The sequence below is a fragment of the Onychostruthus taczanowskii genome, unplaced genomic scaffold, assembly GCF_017590055.1.
Source record: "Onychostruthus taczanowskii isolate IOZ18803 unplaced genomic scaffold, ASM1759005v1 scaffold27, whole genome shotgun sequence".
Lineage (NCBI taxonomy): Eukaryota > Metazoa > Chordata > Aves > Passeriformes > Passeridae > Onychostruthus > Onychostruthus taczanowskii.
The window spans coordinates 8,635,250-8,654,616 of NW_024500017.1; the positions used below are offsets into that span (position 1 = coordinate 8,635,250).

General features: G+C 37.0%; 1 protein-coding gene across 4 annotated transcripts in view; it reads left to right on the forward strand.

Annotated features, from left to right (window-relative positions):
- Positions 1-19,367, forward strand: part of EFR3A (EFR3 homolog A) — a 76,590-nt gene that overhangs the window by 41,923 nt on the left and 15,300 nt on the right. For all 4 annotated transcript variants that reach the window (XM_041407596.1, XM_041407599.1, XM_041407598.1 and 1 more), the window contains 9 exons: positions 4,564-4,642; positions 5,643-5,778; positions 6,956-7,120; positions 9,303-9,417; positions 11,374-11,425; positions 14,189-14,361; positions 14,806-14,881; positions 17,466-17,627; positions 18,827-18,958. In XM_041407596.1, the coding sequence (XP_041263530.1) occupies positions 4,564-4,642; positions 5,643-5,778; positions 6,956-7,120; positions 9,303-9,417; positions 11,374-11,425; positions 14,189-14,361; positions 14,806-14,881; positions 17,466-17,627; positions 18,827-18,958 (1,090 nt within the window). The remainder of the gene's footprint in view (positions 1-4,563; positions 4,643-5,642; positions 5,779-6,955; positions 7,121-9,302; positions 9,418-11,373; positions 11,426-14,188; positions 14,362-14,805; positions 14,882-17,465; positions 17,628-18,826; positions 18,959-19,367) is intronic.

A 19,367-nucleotide genomic window follows, 5' to 3' on the forward strand; every position in this document is an offset into this window, starting at 1 on the left:
CAGCTCAAAGGTTTCCATTCACAATTTCTTAAAAAAAATGCCTCTCTTTTAGTCTCTCCTCTTCTCTCTCCTCTGTCTATAAACTTGAAGGCAGTTATGGAGGAATCCATGTCCTGCTTTACTGATTTTTACAGGCAAATGACAATAATTTACATGAGTTGTTGCTTCAGACGGCCTTTTTTTTTCCAATGTGAAACTTTATCCAGGCTAGATGAGCGTTACAATAAGTAGAGAGACAAACTAAGTAAAGTACAAGTAGCACAAAGGAATACAGTGCCCCATAAAGTTACAATTTATGTTTTCCTGCCATTTTCTTCCAGGACCTGTTTTGATATTCTTTAATTAATATCTTTAGCAGCTCATTTAGGAGTGAGTGGCAGATATGCACCCAGTTGCACGTTATGCACAAAAACACACAGTGCAAACTATACCTCTTGTATTAACACTCGGTGATACCACTTTCAAACCCTGGCTTTTCCTGGTGATGAGGAGACCTGCTTGCTTCTTCTTGTAGATTTTTCAAGGTACATCCCAGGTACAGGAATATGTTCTCTTAGATGGCCTAGTTCTTCCCACAAAGATTAAGTATTTTCTTTATACACTGAAAGACCTTCAGGCTATCAAAAGCCATTTTCAAGTTACTAGTGTTAACAAGAAAAAGATAGGGTTGGTGTTGAAAGCAGAAAATTTTGTAACCCCTTGTTTATCCTGAAAAACATTGGCTACAAAACTGTACCATTCCCTTACGTTCTGTATGTATCTGTTATACCAGTCTGAGAGGAGTTGCTGTGGCAAAGTTGAGTGTTACATTAAAAAAACATTCATTCCTTCCTACATTTAAAATTTGCATTCCTCCAGAATACCTGTGATCACAGTGAACCCCTCATTACTACACAGTCTGGATGGACTACTTTGTACTATACTGCAGCTGATTTCTGACCACTTCTTAATTCTTTTAGTGGGTTTATCTCAAAACTTTATCATCATTTGCGGTGGTTGGAGTCCATTGAACCATTTTTTAGTATCAGGGAAATTTCCTACTAATAATTCCTGATTCCACAGACTAGAGGTAGTGCTTGGTTTGAGATTTGAGGTGTCACAGCTGCTTTTCCTGTGGCTGATCTAAAGCCTATGTCTCTAAAGCTTATTTCCAGCCTATTTTCCTTTCTTACATGTTATGGCTGTAAGGAGCCAGTTGGTCTGTGTGCATCTCAGCATGCCACATGCTGCATTTATGCACTGAAATGAGTAGATAATGACCAGTTACTCAGAATGTTATCTCCTCTATGAATAGAGAGTCTTTGTAGTCACCATTTTTGTGTTCCACTTTGAGGACAAATTGCCAGATGTGGCTTTTTAGAAATGACTGCTGTAAAGGTTTAGTATTTTTGAAGAACAAGAGATGCAGAAAATGCAATTTCAAGCTGTTTTTCCTAAACAGAAAGGGAGTGCTCTATCTCATCAGCTTCACTTGGTGAATGACAGAACAGTTAAACTGAAAGTTTGAGATAGTCTGTTGCACTTTATTGGATTGAAAAACCTGATTTAGCTTCTGATTAGAAAACAGTTTCTTCTAGCAATGTTCAGTTTTTTCACAGGTTTTAAGGAAACTCTGGAAATATAGATAGGAGGGCCTCTTATTACAATGCTAACGTGAAGTTGCAGGTTCAGTTCCCCAGCTGAAGGCTTGCTTCATGTGGCGCTGTAATATCAGGCAGCATGCTGCCACTTCTTTGCAAAACTGAGAGACCAGTGCTGCTTACATCATGAGGCAGGGTTTATTCAGTGATTGAGGGGCTTAAATATAATGAAGATAGTAGAAATCTAAAGTCAGTCTCCTGGTATAGGTTTGGATTGACATTAATTCTCCTTGCCTTAGGCAGAAAATCTCTGGTTATGTCTACATGCAGTAGCTAGAAACTCTCAAATAATAATTTGCAATAAAATTTTACGGATCAGTCCCACTAATTGCTTAATGAAAGTAAAAAAACATTACATGAATATTACCTGAAAAATTTTTTATGTTGTGTCAACAGTCAGAAGCTATTGAGACGTACTTAGCATGGATTTGCAATGGTGAATAGATTAGACAGATTCAGAGAGATCCAGCAATCTAGTGAAATTTCCCAAGTGTAACAACTGCATTTCCATTCTTATCAGTTATCACATCACGCGTGGAGGGGTTTGGATTATTAACAGACTGGTGTTCAATATTCTTTCAGCAAACATGATTCATGAGCAGAATATTTTATGTATCCCCATAAATGCATGACTCACTTATGCTTTCTGATCCTTGGTACAAATTTTTCATTATTACTTTAAAGATTACTTGCATGTGTGGCACTCAGAAAGCAGGTAGGGATCATTAGTGTCTCCCTCCCCAGAAACTTGCATTATTGGTTCTGCTGTTCTTTTGAAATTGAGAGACAATAATTGTTCACTTTTGCTACATATGTGCAGCAGATCTCAATGGAAGGCAGAGTTTGGCATTTGTTAATCCAGCAATAGAATGTTTGGCAATCTTCAGTAGATATTCTTTATTGAAAGAAATGTAATTTGAAAAAAAAAAAAGTATTTAAGGTATGACTTGATTTTAACTGAAGTAAATGCACCATACTAAAAATACTCTTTACTGTCTTTTGCAAAAGCAAAAGTACATTGAATACGCTTGTTACAGTCAGTAAAATACGTCACCTACAGGAATCTAATCCTGCTGTCCTTAGGAAAATTCCAGTATACAAAGTATGCTGCCCACTGAGCTGTTACATAAAGCTTTAGCCAAGTCTGTCATCTTCCCCCTGCTGTCTTCCCAGCAGTTCATCTACCTGCAGCACCTAATACTTGGCCTTTCTGGCGATACAAAACTGTATGTCTTGTTTAGAGAGGATTTTTTTGTTTGTTTGTTAACCTGATGTGGGATGCAGTTGACCATAATCTGCCTGAATAGATCTTTGGGGCAGATGAATAGGAACTGTCAAGGATAACAGAGAACACAGTGCCCTGAAAGATTAAAGGATCAGTTCCAATCAGGAGAAGATACTGGAGACTATGACTTTCCATTTCATTTCATACCTGTGCACAAGAAAAGCAGCTATTCCCAGTAGGTACTCAAGTTGGATATTTAGTGATGTAAATCTGCTGTTATGTTTGCAGGCAAATACCTTTAAAATTCCTGACATTCTTTCCTGTAGGGATTTCTCTTAAAGGTATGTGATGTGTCAAAATGCCAGAACTTTTTTTTTAAATTTCTGTAGTGGAGTATAAGATAATTTAGGGTATCCTTAAAGGTATGTGATGTGTCAAAATGGCAGAACTTTTTTTTTTTAAATTTCTGTAGTGGAGTATAAGATAATTTAGGGTATAGGAGATGCTTTGTGTCATCTGGTTTAATCAGCCTTGAAGGAGACCAGTGTGTGTGGGTGACTGTGCTGGGAGCAGCTGCCCAGTGAGGGAATTGAGATCTCCAGATTGTAGACAGAGTAAGTTACAGCATCCAGCCAGTCCTCCTGTCTTCACAGTGCTGGCTTCTTTCACCTCCAGAGCTTTTCAGTTTGTTGTTTCAAGCAGCTTTAAGTGTTTCTTAAGTTCGTTGAGAAAAGGGAGAGCAGTAATGATTCTGTAGCTGCAATACCTGTTTAGGAAGAGAATTTACTAAGTTTTTTCGTTGATTTGGCATATTTGCTGTTCACTGGTGAATTTGTTTGTGGATTTGTTTTGATTTTCTTAAAACCTAAATCATACAAATTAAAATGCATCCAAAGTTACCTTTTCTTCAGTCTTCTAGAGTGAAAAAAACAGTTATTTTTTTAATGCTTTTTCAGGGTCACAGATCTCTTATTTGCAAAAATCTGTGTGTCCTTTTCATAGCTTTCAGCATTTCTGCTTAAGCAGAATTTTTTGTATTTGCTTAAAACACTGATAAATTTTTTCTCATTTGTGGTTCCTATTCCATTTAAAGAGAAACTGACACGTTTTTATTGGGGTTTTGTTTTGATCTTTCTTGCAGTAAATGTTGAAATTCTTCAGAGCATAAAGGCATATACACATAAAGAGCAGCTCTTTTTTTGTGTTCCATATATTTTATTTATGAAACCACCATGAAAACAAAAATATTTCTCAGAGTTTCTATACTGGATGGAGCATTCAGCCCTAATTATTTTGCAGCTTGTAATTCAAAACAACTTATTTGTCCTCTGTAAAGTACAAATTTTCCAGGTGTTACAACCTTCAGCAGATCCCTTTCATGTAAATAAGCATCTAATGTCCCAGTGCTCTGTGTGGAAACAGTGTCTTCTTAACTATATACGTTTGGTGTAATTGGGTTCCTTAAATTTCCAGAACAGGAATTTTTTTTCAGCCAAATGTTTTATGGTCATATCCTAAATTAGAAAACAAGGGCTTTTCTGAAATTCTGAGTTTCTCAGCTGGTTCATAAGTCACTGTGTAGAAGTTTTATGTTACTAAATAATCCCTTTGAGGTGAATTTTGAGAAAATTCATAAGATAACAATTATTATATCTGTAGATTGTGATTATTTCATTATGTCTTACTTTTTGCTTACAGGCATTTAGACCATCACAGACTATGGGACCCTAATGAATTTGCAGTTTCCTGCTTTAAAATTATTATGTATTCTATACAGGTAGGATTTTCTCCTGCATTTTTTTTTTCCTTGTGTGTGTGTTTCAAGCACATGAGAGAGGTTTCAGTGCTCATCTCACCATGCTAATGGTAGACAGTAGATGAAGTCAAAGAATCCAAAAGATTCGAGGGAAGGTAGTGGGGTGGTCCTTCTCCAGAACAAGGAGCAGGGTGCTGGTGTGGCATGGCGCTTGACAAAGAAATTTCCGTTTGGTTATTTTTCCATGCCAATACAGCTGTGCTGATTTTCCAACCCAAGAGACCAACTTCACATGCATCTGTTGTGCTGAGGATTTTTAATAGAGGACAACCTGTATTGTGGCCTTAAGCTGAAGGAGGGAAGGTAGAGGTTGGATATTAGGAGGAAATTCTTTACCAGAAGAGTAGTGAGGCACTGCAGCAGGTTGTACCGGGCAGCTGTGGCTGCCCCATCTGTGGAAGTGTTCAAGGACAGGTTGGATTGGGCTTTGGGCACCCCCATCTAGTGGAAGCTGTCCCTGCCCACGGCAGGGTACTTGGAACGAGATGGTCTTTAAGATCTCTCACAACTTAAGCCATTCTGTTCTGATTGTCTGCTGTAAACTTCAAGGTATTATTCTTTGATTGCATCAAACACCGATGCCCAGAAGATAAAAGTGTAAAATTCCAGGTTTGTGGAAGAAAGCTGAGTTTTCTCACCATTTACATCAATGGTGCTGAATTCTTTGAACTGCAGTTAGCTGAGTGAAGGACAACTTCATGCTTCCTCTGTGCTTGCAGATATTCCTGGGTATTTTAAAAGACTCTTTCGTACACTGGGCTGGCTGAATGAACCTGTATTGCTTCATCTGTCATGGCAGTTTTTTGAATCCATATTTAGTCATGAATTGATTGTAATTTTGATAAATTTCTGAATGAAAATGTTGCAGAATGGGAACATGGTCATGACCATAGCTGAGTGATGTATGAGCTTATTCTTGCTAAAGTCACAGATGAAGATTTTCTGTCTGTTTTCTTAATAGGCACAATATTCCCATCACGTAATACAAGAAATCCTTGGACACCTTGATGTCCGCAAAAGGGACTCACCACGAGTTCGTGCTGGCATTATTCAGGTTCTTCTGGAAGCAGTTGCAATAGCAGCTAAAGGATCAATAGGTAAGTTGGATTAAATTAAAGGCATCAGGTCAAAGGATAAATTTGCAGGGTAGTGCTCATTTTCACTTTGATTTGGAACTGATTGGAAACATTTTGAGAAGTTTTTGTGTATAATTTTTTTTTTTCCTTTGTGCTTGAAATCGTACTTGGTTTGCAATTACTCCAAGCATATACACTTGGTTATTTGACTCTTACATAATCCTTTGCATTGAAAAAATTAGTGAAAAAATGGTGAAAGGCAGGTATTCCTATATGGAAAGAAATCATAAAGTCTGAGAGAACCGTGTGTCACTGCAAAATGTCAAGAGCATTGTCACTTTGTGGTACAGCTGTGACCTGAGTACTGCAGGAGTAGAATGATCTTTGAGAAATGTTACCTTAATGGCTGTGAAGAAGCTGAAATAAGGTGAAATAATGTCATTTTAAATTAGGATAGTTCCTTGAAATAAGAGTGGTTATGAAGAGATGAACACTCTAGTGCTCTTCTCCTGATGTTCTTTGGTGTCCTGCAGAAATGTTATTGTTTTGCTTCATTAGCTTGAGCCTGAATGTCCTTCCTCATTATATGAGACCCACTTGCATGCACACACTTGTGAAATCTTTTACCATTTGATGAAAGGAGCTCATTATTTGATCCAATGTATAGAATCGGATTTTAGTAGCAGGTTTTGAAATAACTGAAGTTCAGGGGCAAGTACCTGCAGTTAGTGACACTTAATTTCAGCAACCACTTCTGTTTTGTGTCTGAAACTTGCATGGTGAGTTGACTCTGGACTGTTTGCACTCCCCTTTCCCACAGGACAGGGACAATGTAGAAAGGAAGTGAGAAGTTTCATGGATCAAGATAAAGACAGTTCAATGGGTGGAGCAAAAGCTGCATGCACAAGGAAAAATCAGGTTACCTCCATCCTGACAAGACCCAGTAGTGGATCATAATGGGTTATGCATACATACCTGACTGTATTTCATGACTCCAAGTTAATTTCTAAAGTAGCAAAGTGTAGGCACACCTCAAAAGTTTTTCTCTAGTCGTGATGCCTCAGACACTATAGTTCACTTTGTTCTCTTCATCATCCTCCTCTCATTACTTGTGAAAGTGGATTGAAAAGCCCAGTTTTAGTTTTCTTCAGACATTTCCCCCTTGACAAGTGCAGTCACTGTTATTTGTTGTTTCCAGGCCCAACAGTTCTGGAGGTTTTCAATACCTTGTTGAAACACCTGCGCATCAGTGTTGACTTTGAGCTGAGTGACAGGCGCAGTTCATCTGAAAGTATCGCTTTAAGCATAAGCTCCAAGGAGAGTGACGAGAGGATTGTCCAGAACGCCATTATTCAAACAATTGGTGAGTAATACAATTGACACAGGCTCACTCAAAATTTCTCCCCTTTTCCCCAGTGACGTGATATTGGACCAGCTTGAATAATGAATACTACCAAGTGTGGTTTCTCTGATTGTGTTTGCCTCTCATTCTGAGGCTTGTTTTATGTGTTTGATTTCTGAAAGGTTTTTATTTTTAATGGTAACTGAACACATAGCCAAAAAGGTTATGAAAATTAAAAATGCTGGTGGGCTTAAAATTAATTTTATTATTTTGTGGCCCTTGAAATGTAGAAATCTCTGCCTTTGCTACAGAACAACTATTAATCCTATGAAAATCACTGCAAACAGTTGTATACAGTAATATATATTTTTGTAGGTAGTGCTTTAAAATTGATAGAAATGAATGTTAAACATAGTAGCAACAATGACACCTAATGGCCAGTTGTGCTACCATGACTTAACTGAAGTACTTTAATACGCAGCACTGGAAATTATTTTCTCAACAGTGTCTCCCCCTTTTTTCAGATTTTCCCTTTATGATAGGGATGTTATATATTGGGTTGCATTTATGATATGTGTTCCTTTTCTTGAAGAATGAGGGAGATGTAGTTTAAACGTTGTTCACTGATCTGTACCTTTGCTTGCCTTGAAGAGCAATAACAGGTACGTAGTAGATTATTTCTCACCATTTTAGTAAAGCTCCCAAGTTAAAATGTTCAACTCCCATGAAAAAAAATCCCAGAAACTCCACAAACCAACCTTTTGTGAAGCTTCTTTCTGCTGAAGTTAATGGTATACTCTTTCACAGTAATAAAATAGAATATCTGCAGTTGGAAGGGACACATAAGGATTGTTGAGTCCAGCTCTCTGCTCCTCCCTGCTTCGACTAAACCATGTGCCTGGGAGCATTGTCCAGATACTGCTTGACCTCTGTCAGGCTTGGTGCTGTGACCACTTCCCTGGGGAGCTTGATCTAGTGGCCAACCTTCCTTTTAGTGAAGAAACTTTTCCTAATGTCCCATCTGAACTTCTCCTGGTGCAATTCCATCCTATTTCCTCATGTCCTGTCACTGGTCACCAGAGAGAGATCAGCATCTCCTGTTTCCCTGCCCCCCCTTGAAGTTGTTTGATGTTCTTAGACTGAGGCACCCAAAGCATGGACTCAGGAGGGGCTGCAGCAGTGCAGTGTGGATGGGACAGTCACCTCCTCAGCCAGCTGGTGATGCTGTGCTTGGTGCATCACAGGGCACACTTGGCTCTTTTGGCTGCCAGGGCACACTTGATTCCCACTGGACTTGCCATTAACCGAAACCCCCCGATCTCTTTCCTTGGGGAATGTTGGGAATAACAGTGTTTTCTCAGTTCCCTGGGTGTGCTGCCACAGCTGTGCCCACTGCTGTGGCTGTTCTGCCATAAAAGCAGGGCCCAGCCTGCAGTTGACACTGGGATGGCAGCTGTTCCCACTGGAGCTGTGTCTGGGCAGCTGCTTCACTTGTGTTGGGTGCAGAGCTGGGGGAGGACAGGGTCTTCTGCATGTGGAAACCATTTCTCCCTTGTGGAGCTGCAGTTCCCTTCCTGTCAACAGATGCTAGCACTCCCTGTGAGATGCTTTTGAGGCTGGGGAGGTGTGTGTGTGCCTGACATTTCTCCTGGCCCTGCCCAGGTACCCTCAGCCATTGTGGCTCTTTCTGCTGCCATGAGGTTCCCCTGGTCCAGGAACTCTCCCTGTACCCCATGCTGGAGTGTTCCTCTTCTCATGGTGCTGGCACGGAAGCTGCTCACCTCATCACTCCCCAAGAACAGCAACAGTCCTAAAATCCTCGTATGTCTTTGGGATTTCTGTCCCCTCACTTGTAATATTTATTGGAGACTTAACAGACGACACTATGTGCCATGAGAAGCACTTCCAAGTCCTCACAATGCACAAGTTAATAGACTCCAGATATTTAATTTTTAAATTGTGTATTTAGAGGAGGATAAAGTTAGAAGGTTTTACTATAAAGAAGATGAAAGTATCAGGAAAAAGACTCGCTAAAATCATTCAGCAAAAATAAATATGAGATTATGCCCTAAAACAAGTCATATGTTTATTCTTCATCTATTTTGACCTGTTAATATAGTCCTTGTATTTTAAAGGCTTTTCTTATAAAGAGAAGGGACATATATCTCTTTTTCTTCTGTGATTTCGTTCTGTTTTTATTTAGGATTTTTTGGAAGCAATCTTCCAGATTACCAGAGATCAGAGATTATGATGTTCATCATGAGCAAAGTACCTGTTTTGGGAGCAACTTCACAATCGCTGGATCCCAGTAACCTTGGGTTTGTATATCCTACATTTTTAAATTTCAAATTAAAAATCTAGATTTTAGATTCCTGATAAATTAAGAAGTGAAAAGCATTAACAAAAGTGAAATGCAAATTCTCACTCCTTAGGGGATGTATTAAATACTATGCAGAACCAGGACAAGCTCAGTGTCAACAATATGAAATCAACCTACAGACATTTTACTGATAAAAATTACCTGATTGGAAGGCAGTTTATTTCTCACTAAAACACTCTTTCTCTCTGCATTTGTACAATTTTTTCTGAAATTATGTACTTTATAGTTGTTAATTCCATAAGTTTTTATATGTGGGTTTTGAGAATGAGAGGAATTCAATTATAAATACATTTTTTCAAATAGCTGCATAATTTGCAAACTGTTTTTAAGTTGTTTTTTTTTTTTTTTAATTCTATACAAGTTGATTTCAGATTAAGAAGTAACTGCAGAAATTCCAGTGAATTTTGGATTTTTCCTATGTATTTAGAAATAGGAAAAAGCTATAAGAGGGCGGACTTAAAAAACCCACAATTTACAAGTCACCCTACACTGAATACTTTTCCCTGTAACAGGAATAATTTTGTTTACATGACTGTATTTCCTCAGCATGGGAAGTCACTGAACAGGCTGCAGCTGTTCTTTCCAGATGTGCACGGACACTTTGGACCACATAAGTGATCCCCTAATAGATTAAGTAGGAAGGCATTGTCATTCTCCAGCTTCTTATGGCTTTTCATACAGTATCCCTGCAGCATGGGATGCTGTTCCATGGAAGATACAAGTCTGTGCCAGGCAGTTGTCACTCATTGTGGAGATATTTCAAGAAATTCTCTACTTGGATAAACATTTGGGGGTGGTGGTTGTTTGTTTTTTTGGTTTTTTTTTGTTTTTTTGTTTTTTTGTTGTTTTTTTTTTTAATAACTGTGTAATTTTCCATTTATGAGAGTCTGTGTAAACATGTGCCTGAGCAGTGTGTTGGTATGATGTGTGCATATGTCACTCTGAACAAAGAAGGCTTTCTGATCGCTGATAAAGTCTGGGATTACTTAAATTTTTGGTTTCAGCTACCCAAGACATTTGAATGATACAGCCAGGATTGTAGCCCATTAAGGTAGAAGTTTCCACTGCTATGTAGAGGCCAGCTTTTCTGAAGAGGGTTAATCTTCCTTTACACTATTTAATGGAGAAAATAGCTTATACCTTTTTTACTTCCCTGAAAGAATTTCTGTGAATGGAGCAATTTATTCCAAGTGCACTTTTATCTCCTAAGACCTTGCAAGAATAGTGATATATACCTTTAGCTATTTGGCTACTTTTAACACCTGCAGGAGGGAAATGAAAACAGAAAAAAACCAGCTCTAGTGTTTCATGTACTTTCCTGTGATATGATAGCTGAGGAATCTTTCAGTTTTTCTTACTGATTTTGCCGGTAACTTTTTTCCAGTCTCAAAGTTTTGGGGTCTGGCTTGAAGAAGAAATGTCTGTGTTTCTTAAAAAACTCAATTTAATTTTAATCCAGAAGAAATTTTCAGTGCTGATCCTTGAGAAAATAACATCAAGCTCATAGTGGCTGAACATTTTAGAGATTTCTGAGTAAAACATAAAGATTTATATCTGCTTCACATATACAATTTAATTTTTTCTTCAACTGAATGTGCTTCATTTTTTGAGCCTTCCTGTAAATGTCTTTCAAAAACAATTAATTATTGCAGCTCAGTTTGAGATACTTTTCTTTATCTATGATCATCCAGCATTCCTTCCAAGACTGCTGTATTCACTTGTCAAAAATGAGAATCATGTCTAGAGTAGAATAATCCAAAAATATGCAAGAAAAAACCTAATTTGCTGCTTTTTTTTTCCAATTGTAGAGATTTGGGAACCAGGAGGATTCAAATCATGTTATCAAAGATATGCAAGAAAAAAACTAATTTGCTGCTTTTTTTTCCAATTGTAGAGATTTGGGAACCAGGAGGATTCAAATCATGTTATTGAGATCTTTACTTATGGTAAGCCTTCTGCGATCAGTGTACTATGTTATAAACACAGTGTTTCACTTTATCTATATATTTACATATAAAAGTACAGTATAACAACACTGGGTTATGAAAATAATCATACATTCTTATTGCATGGACCTGTAATTCTATTGTGTAATATTGTGAAACCATTTTTCCAACTTACATTACAAACAGCACAAGAAATACACCTCCAGCCCTTAGAGCACTTCAGTGAATGTCAGTTATAATTGGATCTGCAGATCCAAAAGAACATCCTGGAGTAGGTTGAGCTCTGCCAGCAGTACTGGCAGCATCAAAGTGAAATCACTTTTATCTCTGAGCCTGGAAAAGTGGTAATTAGTAGTATGGCCAATATTTTTAAAACCATAGGAATGGATACCTCAGACACAGTTATTCTATCCTTTCTAATGTTTCCCAAATTTCTTGTAAGGTGTGATTGAATTTTTTATCACAATTACATTTTTTCAGCTGTAAATCTTCAAAGAATGTTTCTGGAAGTAAACCCAGATGGTAAAAATCAGAAAGTGGGTAGTAAAGGAGGCTCTTGCCAGAAGAATCCTGGCCTGTTTGTTGCAGAACTGTTTAGTGACTCAAACAGGGGAATGATTTCTCAAACTAAGGCAGAAGAATATCCTCCTGGAAAATGAGTTTCTGTCCCTGCTTTGGTATGAAACTCGTGTATGGTGTAAGGCAAATAGATTAAACTATTCTTGTCTTGTCCAAATCTGAAATCTTAGACTCTGGTTTGCAGAAGAGCTGGGCATTCAGAGTTGCAATTTAAGGACAGAAAACTTATTAGGAAGGATCTCAGGTGGTCATTTTGCGCATTGTCTTCATTAAACATAGACTCAGGTATGCCTAAACTGTTCCTGATGATTCATCTCACCAGTATTAAAATTCCATTAAAACAGATAAGAATTGTTCTAATGGTTTTGGGTGCTACATAGCCTGTAAGTATGCTTTAAGGGAGTCAGAGTGTACATGTGGAAGAGATGTAACATTTTGGACACTGAATTTTGGTTTGCATCTCTTTTAGAATATGGAAGTAAAATCCCATCATGGCACAGAGGTGTGAAAATCATTGTTCTGTTGCTTAGTAAATTAGTCATTGATAAATATTGTGGAAAAAATCCAGCATTGTACATCATGTATTCTTTACAAAAGAATAATATTTCATAATATAATTAGTCTGTTGTCATGCATACACGGGCAGACAAGTTAATGCTGTACAGGCAGTTGAAATTTGGTACTTCATTAAAAGTGTGCACTTAGATTTGCAGCCTTGCTGCTTGTGATATCAGTCATTTTCCATTTTCAGAATGATTGATAAGATACCTTCTTGTCCCCTGGTGCTCCTGTCTGCCACGTCCCTGTGAAGCCCTCAGCTAAGCTGGGGGCACCATGCTCGCTCAGTGTCAGGGTTTAACCCAGAGGCACCAGAGACCACCCACTCACTCACTCACCCTGCCCCAGGGGCATGGGGAGAGAACCAGGACAGCACCAGTGAGAAAAGTGGGCTGAGATGAAGACAGTTTAGTAAGTAAATAAAGGAAACCAAGAAAAATAAAACCAAGAAATGAGAAAAAGAAGTAATAATAACATAAAACAAAATCCCAATTGATAGCTAGCCAGTCCCTGAGCAATGGCAGCCCTCACAAACTGCCTCCTGTTCTGCTACTGAACATGACACATTTTAATATGGGATATTCCTCTGGAGGTGTGTAAGTCCTGCTCAGCAGTAGCCAAATCATCTCTGTGTTACCAGCACTGGTTTGGTCACAAATCCAGAACACAGTAGTGCATGTGCTGCTGTCAAGAAAATTACCTATCCCAGCCAAAACCAGTAAAACACAACTCACATGTAAAAACTGTAAGGGTATATATATAAAGGGAATATATATAAAGAAGATACAATTATTATGTAAGTCTTGGATGAAAATACGATTGCATTTATTATAATTAAATTTGGAATGATTTTGCTCCCCTCATCCTCAACAGGTTAAATGTACTTTGTAATATATTTTGAGATTGTAATATTCTGGTAACCTCCATTTTAAGGGTTGGTAAATTTTAAATATTTCTGGCTACTTTAGATGTTCGGATGATTAAAATTTGAATTAGTAGTTAGGGAGAAGTTTATTTTTCTTTGTGTACCTGCAGAGTTTGCTTTAGTTAAAAGTAACTGAATGAGACAAGACAGAGGTAGTATTAATTTTTAAAATAACACTATGACCCCAGATTTCTAAGAAAGTGGTATTTGCTTACTTCATGTTTTGCAATAAAATAGTATCCATAAATCTTTGTGGTGTTCATATAGGCCCTGATTTCTCATTTTTTATTTCACATGAGCTTACTCTACCATATGTGAACAGCTCATAACCTGAAATGGAAAAATCTCTATTGTAATTATTGACTGGAATTCCGTCGTCTTCAATTTATGCCCTGCAGCTTTTCATAAGCCATATAAAAAAAAACAAATCATAAATCATACCTTTATTTTTTGATTCAGGGTGTATTTGTAAAGAAAGGATCCTGAAAAATCCTTTTAACATGAGGGATTTAATTTGAAAATGTATGCTGACGTCCTTCCAAATTCATAGTGAGGTCAGGAATTTTCAAAATTAATACAATACTTGAATTTGAATCTACCTTGTGGATGCCAAAGCAATCCCACTAAAAAGTGAGTAACAGCTGCAATTAATTCTTATAATGCAGTAATGACACATGAATTTTATTTCCAACAATGGACAGGTGACTTCAGGATACAAAGCCACAACAATAAGTAATGCACTTCCTGCCCCCTTTCTGGACCCGCTGCTGTCTCCGTCACTCATGGAGGACTCTGAGCTGAGGCAGCTGGTGCTGGAAATCCTGCACAACCTCATCGACCGGCACGACAACAGAGCCAAGCTCAGAGGGATCAGGTACTGCTCTTGGTTATTGCCTGCTGCAAATCCCAGTTCGTTACCTGAATGACAAGTTGATTTTTAAATGTTTTTGCTAATATGAATTATTAATGTACTGTTTTGGTAAATACATAGTGATCAGGGTCATTTATTCATGGCAAGAGATTTACAGATAAGCCTCAGAGCACAGTACCTTAAATAGCCATTACAAATATCGTGGTTTAGCCATGTAGAAGACAGAATTTTATTTTTATTTTATGCAGATTAAAAAAATACGTGATTCTCATAATTCTCTTTCTGGTTTTCCATCTTCAACTGAAATTTAAATATCCTTGTTAAGCATGGATATAATTAAAATGGGAATTGGGTCAAGATCTGTTTGAATAGTTCCTGTATTCCACATTCTCTTAATTTCCAGCTTTTTTTTTTTTTTCTGAAACAACACATTTCTTTCATTTCTAGAATAATACCAGATGTTTCTGATCTAAAGATAAAACGAGACAAGATTTCAAGGCAAGACGTGAGCTTCATGAAAAAGGTAATAGCGTGAAACATCACTTTTCTATCTAGAAATAAGTAACTGAACCAGTGGTTTTGCTTTTCTTCTGCAGCTGTGGTTTTGCAACAAGTCACAAAGATCAGTGTCAAATTATTGTCATCAAGTTACAGTGATTTGAGTGTTGAGGTTCCCAGGATACGTGAAAGGTGATTCTATGCAATAAAATTTTAATTTATGTCTTCAGTTAAAACTTTTATATGCATGAAATGAGAACAGCGTATGTTCAAAACTATGATTCTGAAAAGATCTCCCCATTGTTAGATCCCTGGGCAGCATTTTTGCTCAGTAGCAGTTTTTCTCTAGTTTGGCTTTTATTTTGATGTATTTTTAGACAGTTTTGTATTTAGAAATCTTTATATAGCTGTGGTACAGAGACTTATGTTTTAGGTAAAGATGTCACAAAAAGTTAACTTTGCACAAAGCAGTTATATTCTTAAAAGATTGTTTTCACAAGACTTTGTATCAGGTGACTTCTCAGTATATTTGGTTCTAAAGAAAAACATGGTTTTTTTAGATGATACTTAAGTGGAGTGAAATTGCTTACACTAGACACCTTGGGTTTTATGTGGGAAAGATGCATAAAACTGTTACTGTGCTCTGTCATTCCTGACTGTGGTTTATCTGTGTAGGTATGTAAACAAAAACCAGAAAATATTGAAATAGGCAAAAATACTGCATATGTAATAATATGCAAATTGGAGCATATTATTATTATTGAATTATTACAGCATTCAAGTAACTTTGCAAGATAAATGTTAGTTAGTCCGGTAAATATTCTCTTTAGTACCTGTATTCAACTGGAATAATAGAAATATAAAAAATACTTCAAAATTGGCATTTATTAGCAATGTCTCTTTTAAAAAGTGAATTAAATTTTAATTTATTAATTTAATATCTATGATTGAAAGCAATTTGGGTAAGATGTATTTTGCTAGATGAAAGTTGTAGCTGTCAAACTAAATATTTGAATTGTTAATATTGATCTGAAAAAAGGGTAGAAGAGGAAAAGACATTCTTCACAGGTCAAGAAAAGATCATAGAGGCTTCTAAAAAATATATCAACCCTGGGAAATGAAGTCAGTCAATGGTTGTCTGTGTGATACTGTTACTCACCTGATGCAGATGTGCATGCTAGCAGCCTGCTCTTCCCAGATGCTCTGCATAATCAAAGGACAGGGATGAGGCATCTCCATAAGTTCATTAACACCTGGATAATCGTTTGGGCTTGTTTGATGTTACATGAGATCCTGATGTTACATGGGATCCTGAGGCAATTTTGTATCACACCCAGGTGGGATGGAACCAAACCTAGGCACAAAACTCTTCGTCTCGGACCAGTTGCTCAGTTTATATCTATCCTTCTTTGAAGAGAAATATTTAACTTCTTGCATTTTCCAGTCTTCTAGAAAGATACATATTGATAAAATCCACATAATCATTTATTTTCCTATTTAAGCACAATTCTTTATCAGTGGGATAAAAAAATTCATTACTTTTATTTTCCAAATATACTGGGTCTTTAAACAGCTAACCTTTATTTTGTAGTAGCTTCTGTGCTTTGCTAATAGCTGTGTTTCCCTCTTTTCTAAATACAATGTGTATTCGAACATGTCTTTGATTTTCGGAGTAATGAAAAGATCAACAATGTCATCATTATTTCTTAAGTAAATATATCCTGTTTGAAAAAGAGAGGTTGAAAATTACTTTTCTTCATCTTCCTAGAGCTGAATTAATATGTCTAGAGTTAGTCTTTAGGTCTTGAAAATTATTTGGGTCAGCTGATACAGACTTGTACTCCCCTCCAGATTAGGAATGCTGGGTGGTACTGAGCTCTGTGTTCCATACAACACCTGCTGCTTATCCTGTGTTTCTCGTGTTTGCATTTTTCTTTTGTGTTGAGGTAATAGTTTTATTTACTGAGATTTGGTTAGGCACATATGTTATGAGAAGAAAGTCACTTTTGGAGTGGAGTCTTTCATTGAATGACCTGTGTTCTTCACTAGAGCTGCAGCCTCCCTACACTCCCTGTCAGTAAATAAGCCCTGCTCACCTTCTGAAACACCTTCTAGCAGATTTTTTTCTTTGCTGTTTGAGGGGAGTTGCTTAATGAACAAATTTGATGTCTTCAGAAGGATAACACCTGGAGCTCATCAGTTACTCAAATGTTCTTGAAAAATATTTCAATATTACTTTTTGCTTTCTCCTTTTCATAAATGAGCAAATATTTTTTCTAATATTTCAACAGGAAATGAATTCCCACATCTGATACTGTGCAGTAATCATGCAGTTCTCTGTATCATGTTCTCTATCTGTACATTCGTGCACAAAATAGAACAGTACAGTGTTTATAAAGAAGCTGTTATTAGAAACTTGAGGTCTACTTGATTAATCATGTACTTTTTTTCTCTGTGTATGTGTACACCCTGTATTTTATCCTTTTTTTGTTTTTTTAATTCTCAATCTGTTGGGAGTAGAGAGTTGGACCAGAAGACCTTCAAATATCTTTTCCAACCTAAATTTTTCTATTATTTAATACCCATTTTCCCTTTTATGTCTTTCATAGCATGGTCAGCAGTTGTATAGACACATCTACTTAGGCTGCAAAGAAGAAGACAATGTCCAGAAAAACTTTGAACTCCTGTTTACATCTCTAGCTCTTACCACAATAGAACTGGCCAATGAAGAAGTGGTTATTGACCTCATCCGATTAGCTATTGCCTTGCAGGTATGAGTCTGTGTTGGGTTTATTGACTGACAATTCAAATGTGTCACTGGAGATGTGATGAACTGAGGGTTTTGTGTATTGATCTTCAAACTGGAAATCTCATAATTTGGTCTGAACTTGATTGATCTCTAAGGAAGCACACTTTGTATGTACCACTTGCTAACAGGGAAACTTCATCTAATCAGTTTTGTAACAAACTTCCATAGCATGTGCTGTTCAGGAAAAACAGCAGATGTGAAAATTTGTTGAAGCATTTATTAGAATTGCTGATACTCATTAGCAGGGTGTTCTATCAGCCTATGATCTTGTGTTCTGTATAAAATGTATGGACTGTCTGCACCCAGGATGAAAACTTCTGTATAATTAATTGGTTGGTTGGTTGGGAATAGTTACTAAACCAGTCTATTACAGTAATATTCTCTCAGTATTTTAGGCTTTATTCCTTAACATTTCCTTAACAGGTTCAACTATTAACTCATACTTGCATACAGTCCTCAAGGAAACTGGATAACTTACTAAGTATATCTGTGTTGAAGTAAAAAATAAAATACTGCTAATATATGCCCTGTAAATTTGATGAAATCATGCCCTGTATTCCCAGTTTATTCTGTCATTAACCTTATTCCCAAATGTGCAGCTGTATTATCAAACATCTGCAATGCAGTGTGCATCCTTAATTTTAAAATATGCAATTAACCAAATCCTTACTTGGTGGAAATGACATTAGGAGTTTTACTCCTAATGAGAGGAAAAATAATGCAATCTGAATAAACATAGAAGTGCAAATATGCATTAAATAATTTCCTCTATTATGCTGTATCTGTGATTCACACTGTTGATCCTTATTATCAAACTGCTGTTTCTAATTTTCCTGAGAAAATGTTATAATCAACAGGTGATAAGGACAAGAGACTACCAGTCATTTACCTGTACTTCCTGAGAAATAGAATTTTGAGTTGGGTAAATTTATTTTTCTTCCTAATGGTTGAACATTTTAAACTCTGTAACTTCAGATCAACATATTCCTACTTCAGGAGTGAGCAAAAAGACTAGAATTTTAAGATGAGAGATATCAAATGTTGAGTAATAGCAGATAAACATCATATGTCAGATAGTGTTAGCAATGACAATTTTGACTTCCATGTATTCAGGACAGCCTGCTAACTTTGGAAAACATCATGCTACCCCTTATATTTCAGGACATTGCCATCATCAATGAGGATAATCTGCCAATGTTTAATCGCTGTGGTGTCATGGCATTGGTTGCAGCATATCTGAACTTCCTGAGTCAGATGATTGCAGTTCCTGCCTTTTGTCAGCATGTTAGCAAGGTAAGACATGGTGAAATAATTCAGGCCATTTAGAGCAATACACAGTTCTTCTGTAAAATCAGTAAATAACTTGTGTCAGGTGCCTGCTAGTTGTGTTGATCTCCCCTGTTTGTGCCCACTGACATTGTTCTTGATCTTCAGTCTCTCATGGCATTACTTGCTGATTCTTAAGATTATAAACAAAATAATCTTCTCTCAAGATAGAGCACTTTATTTTGCTCGTGATGCCATATATAAAGGGCCAAATCTCTAACTGGTATAAGACTTTACGGCCCCACTGTCTTTGATAAAATAGTGTTGACATGCACAAGCCCATGAGAACCAGATTTTTAGTCTAAAGGGTGAGAGCCACAGTCTCTTTCTCTGGTTAAAAGAAATCCCAAATGTCTCATTTGTTTTGAGGCTGATG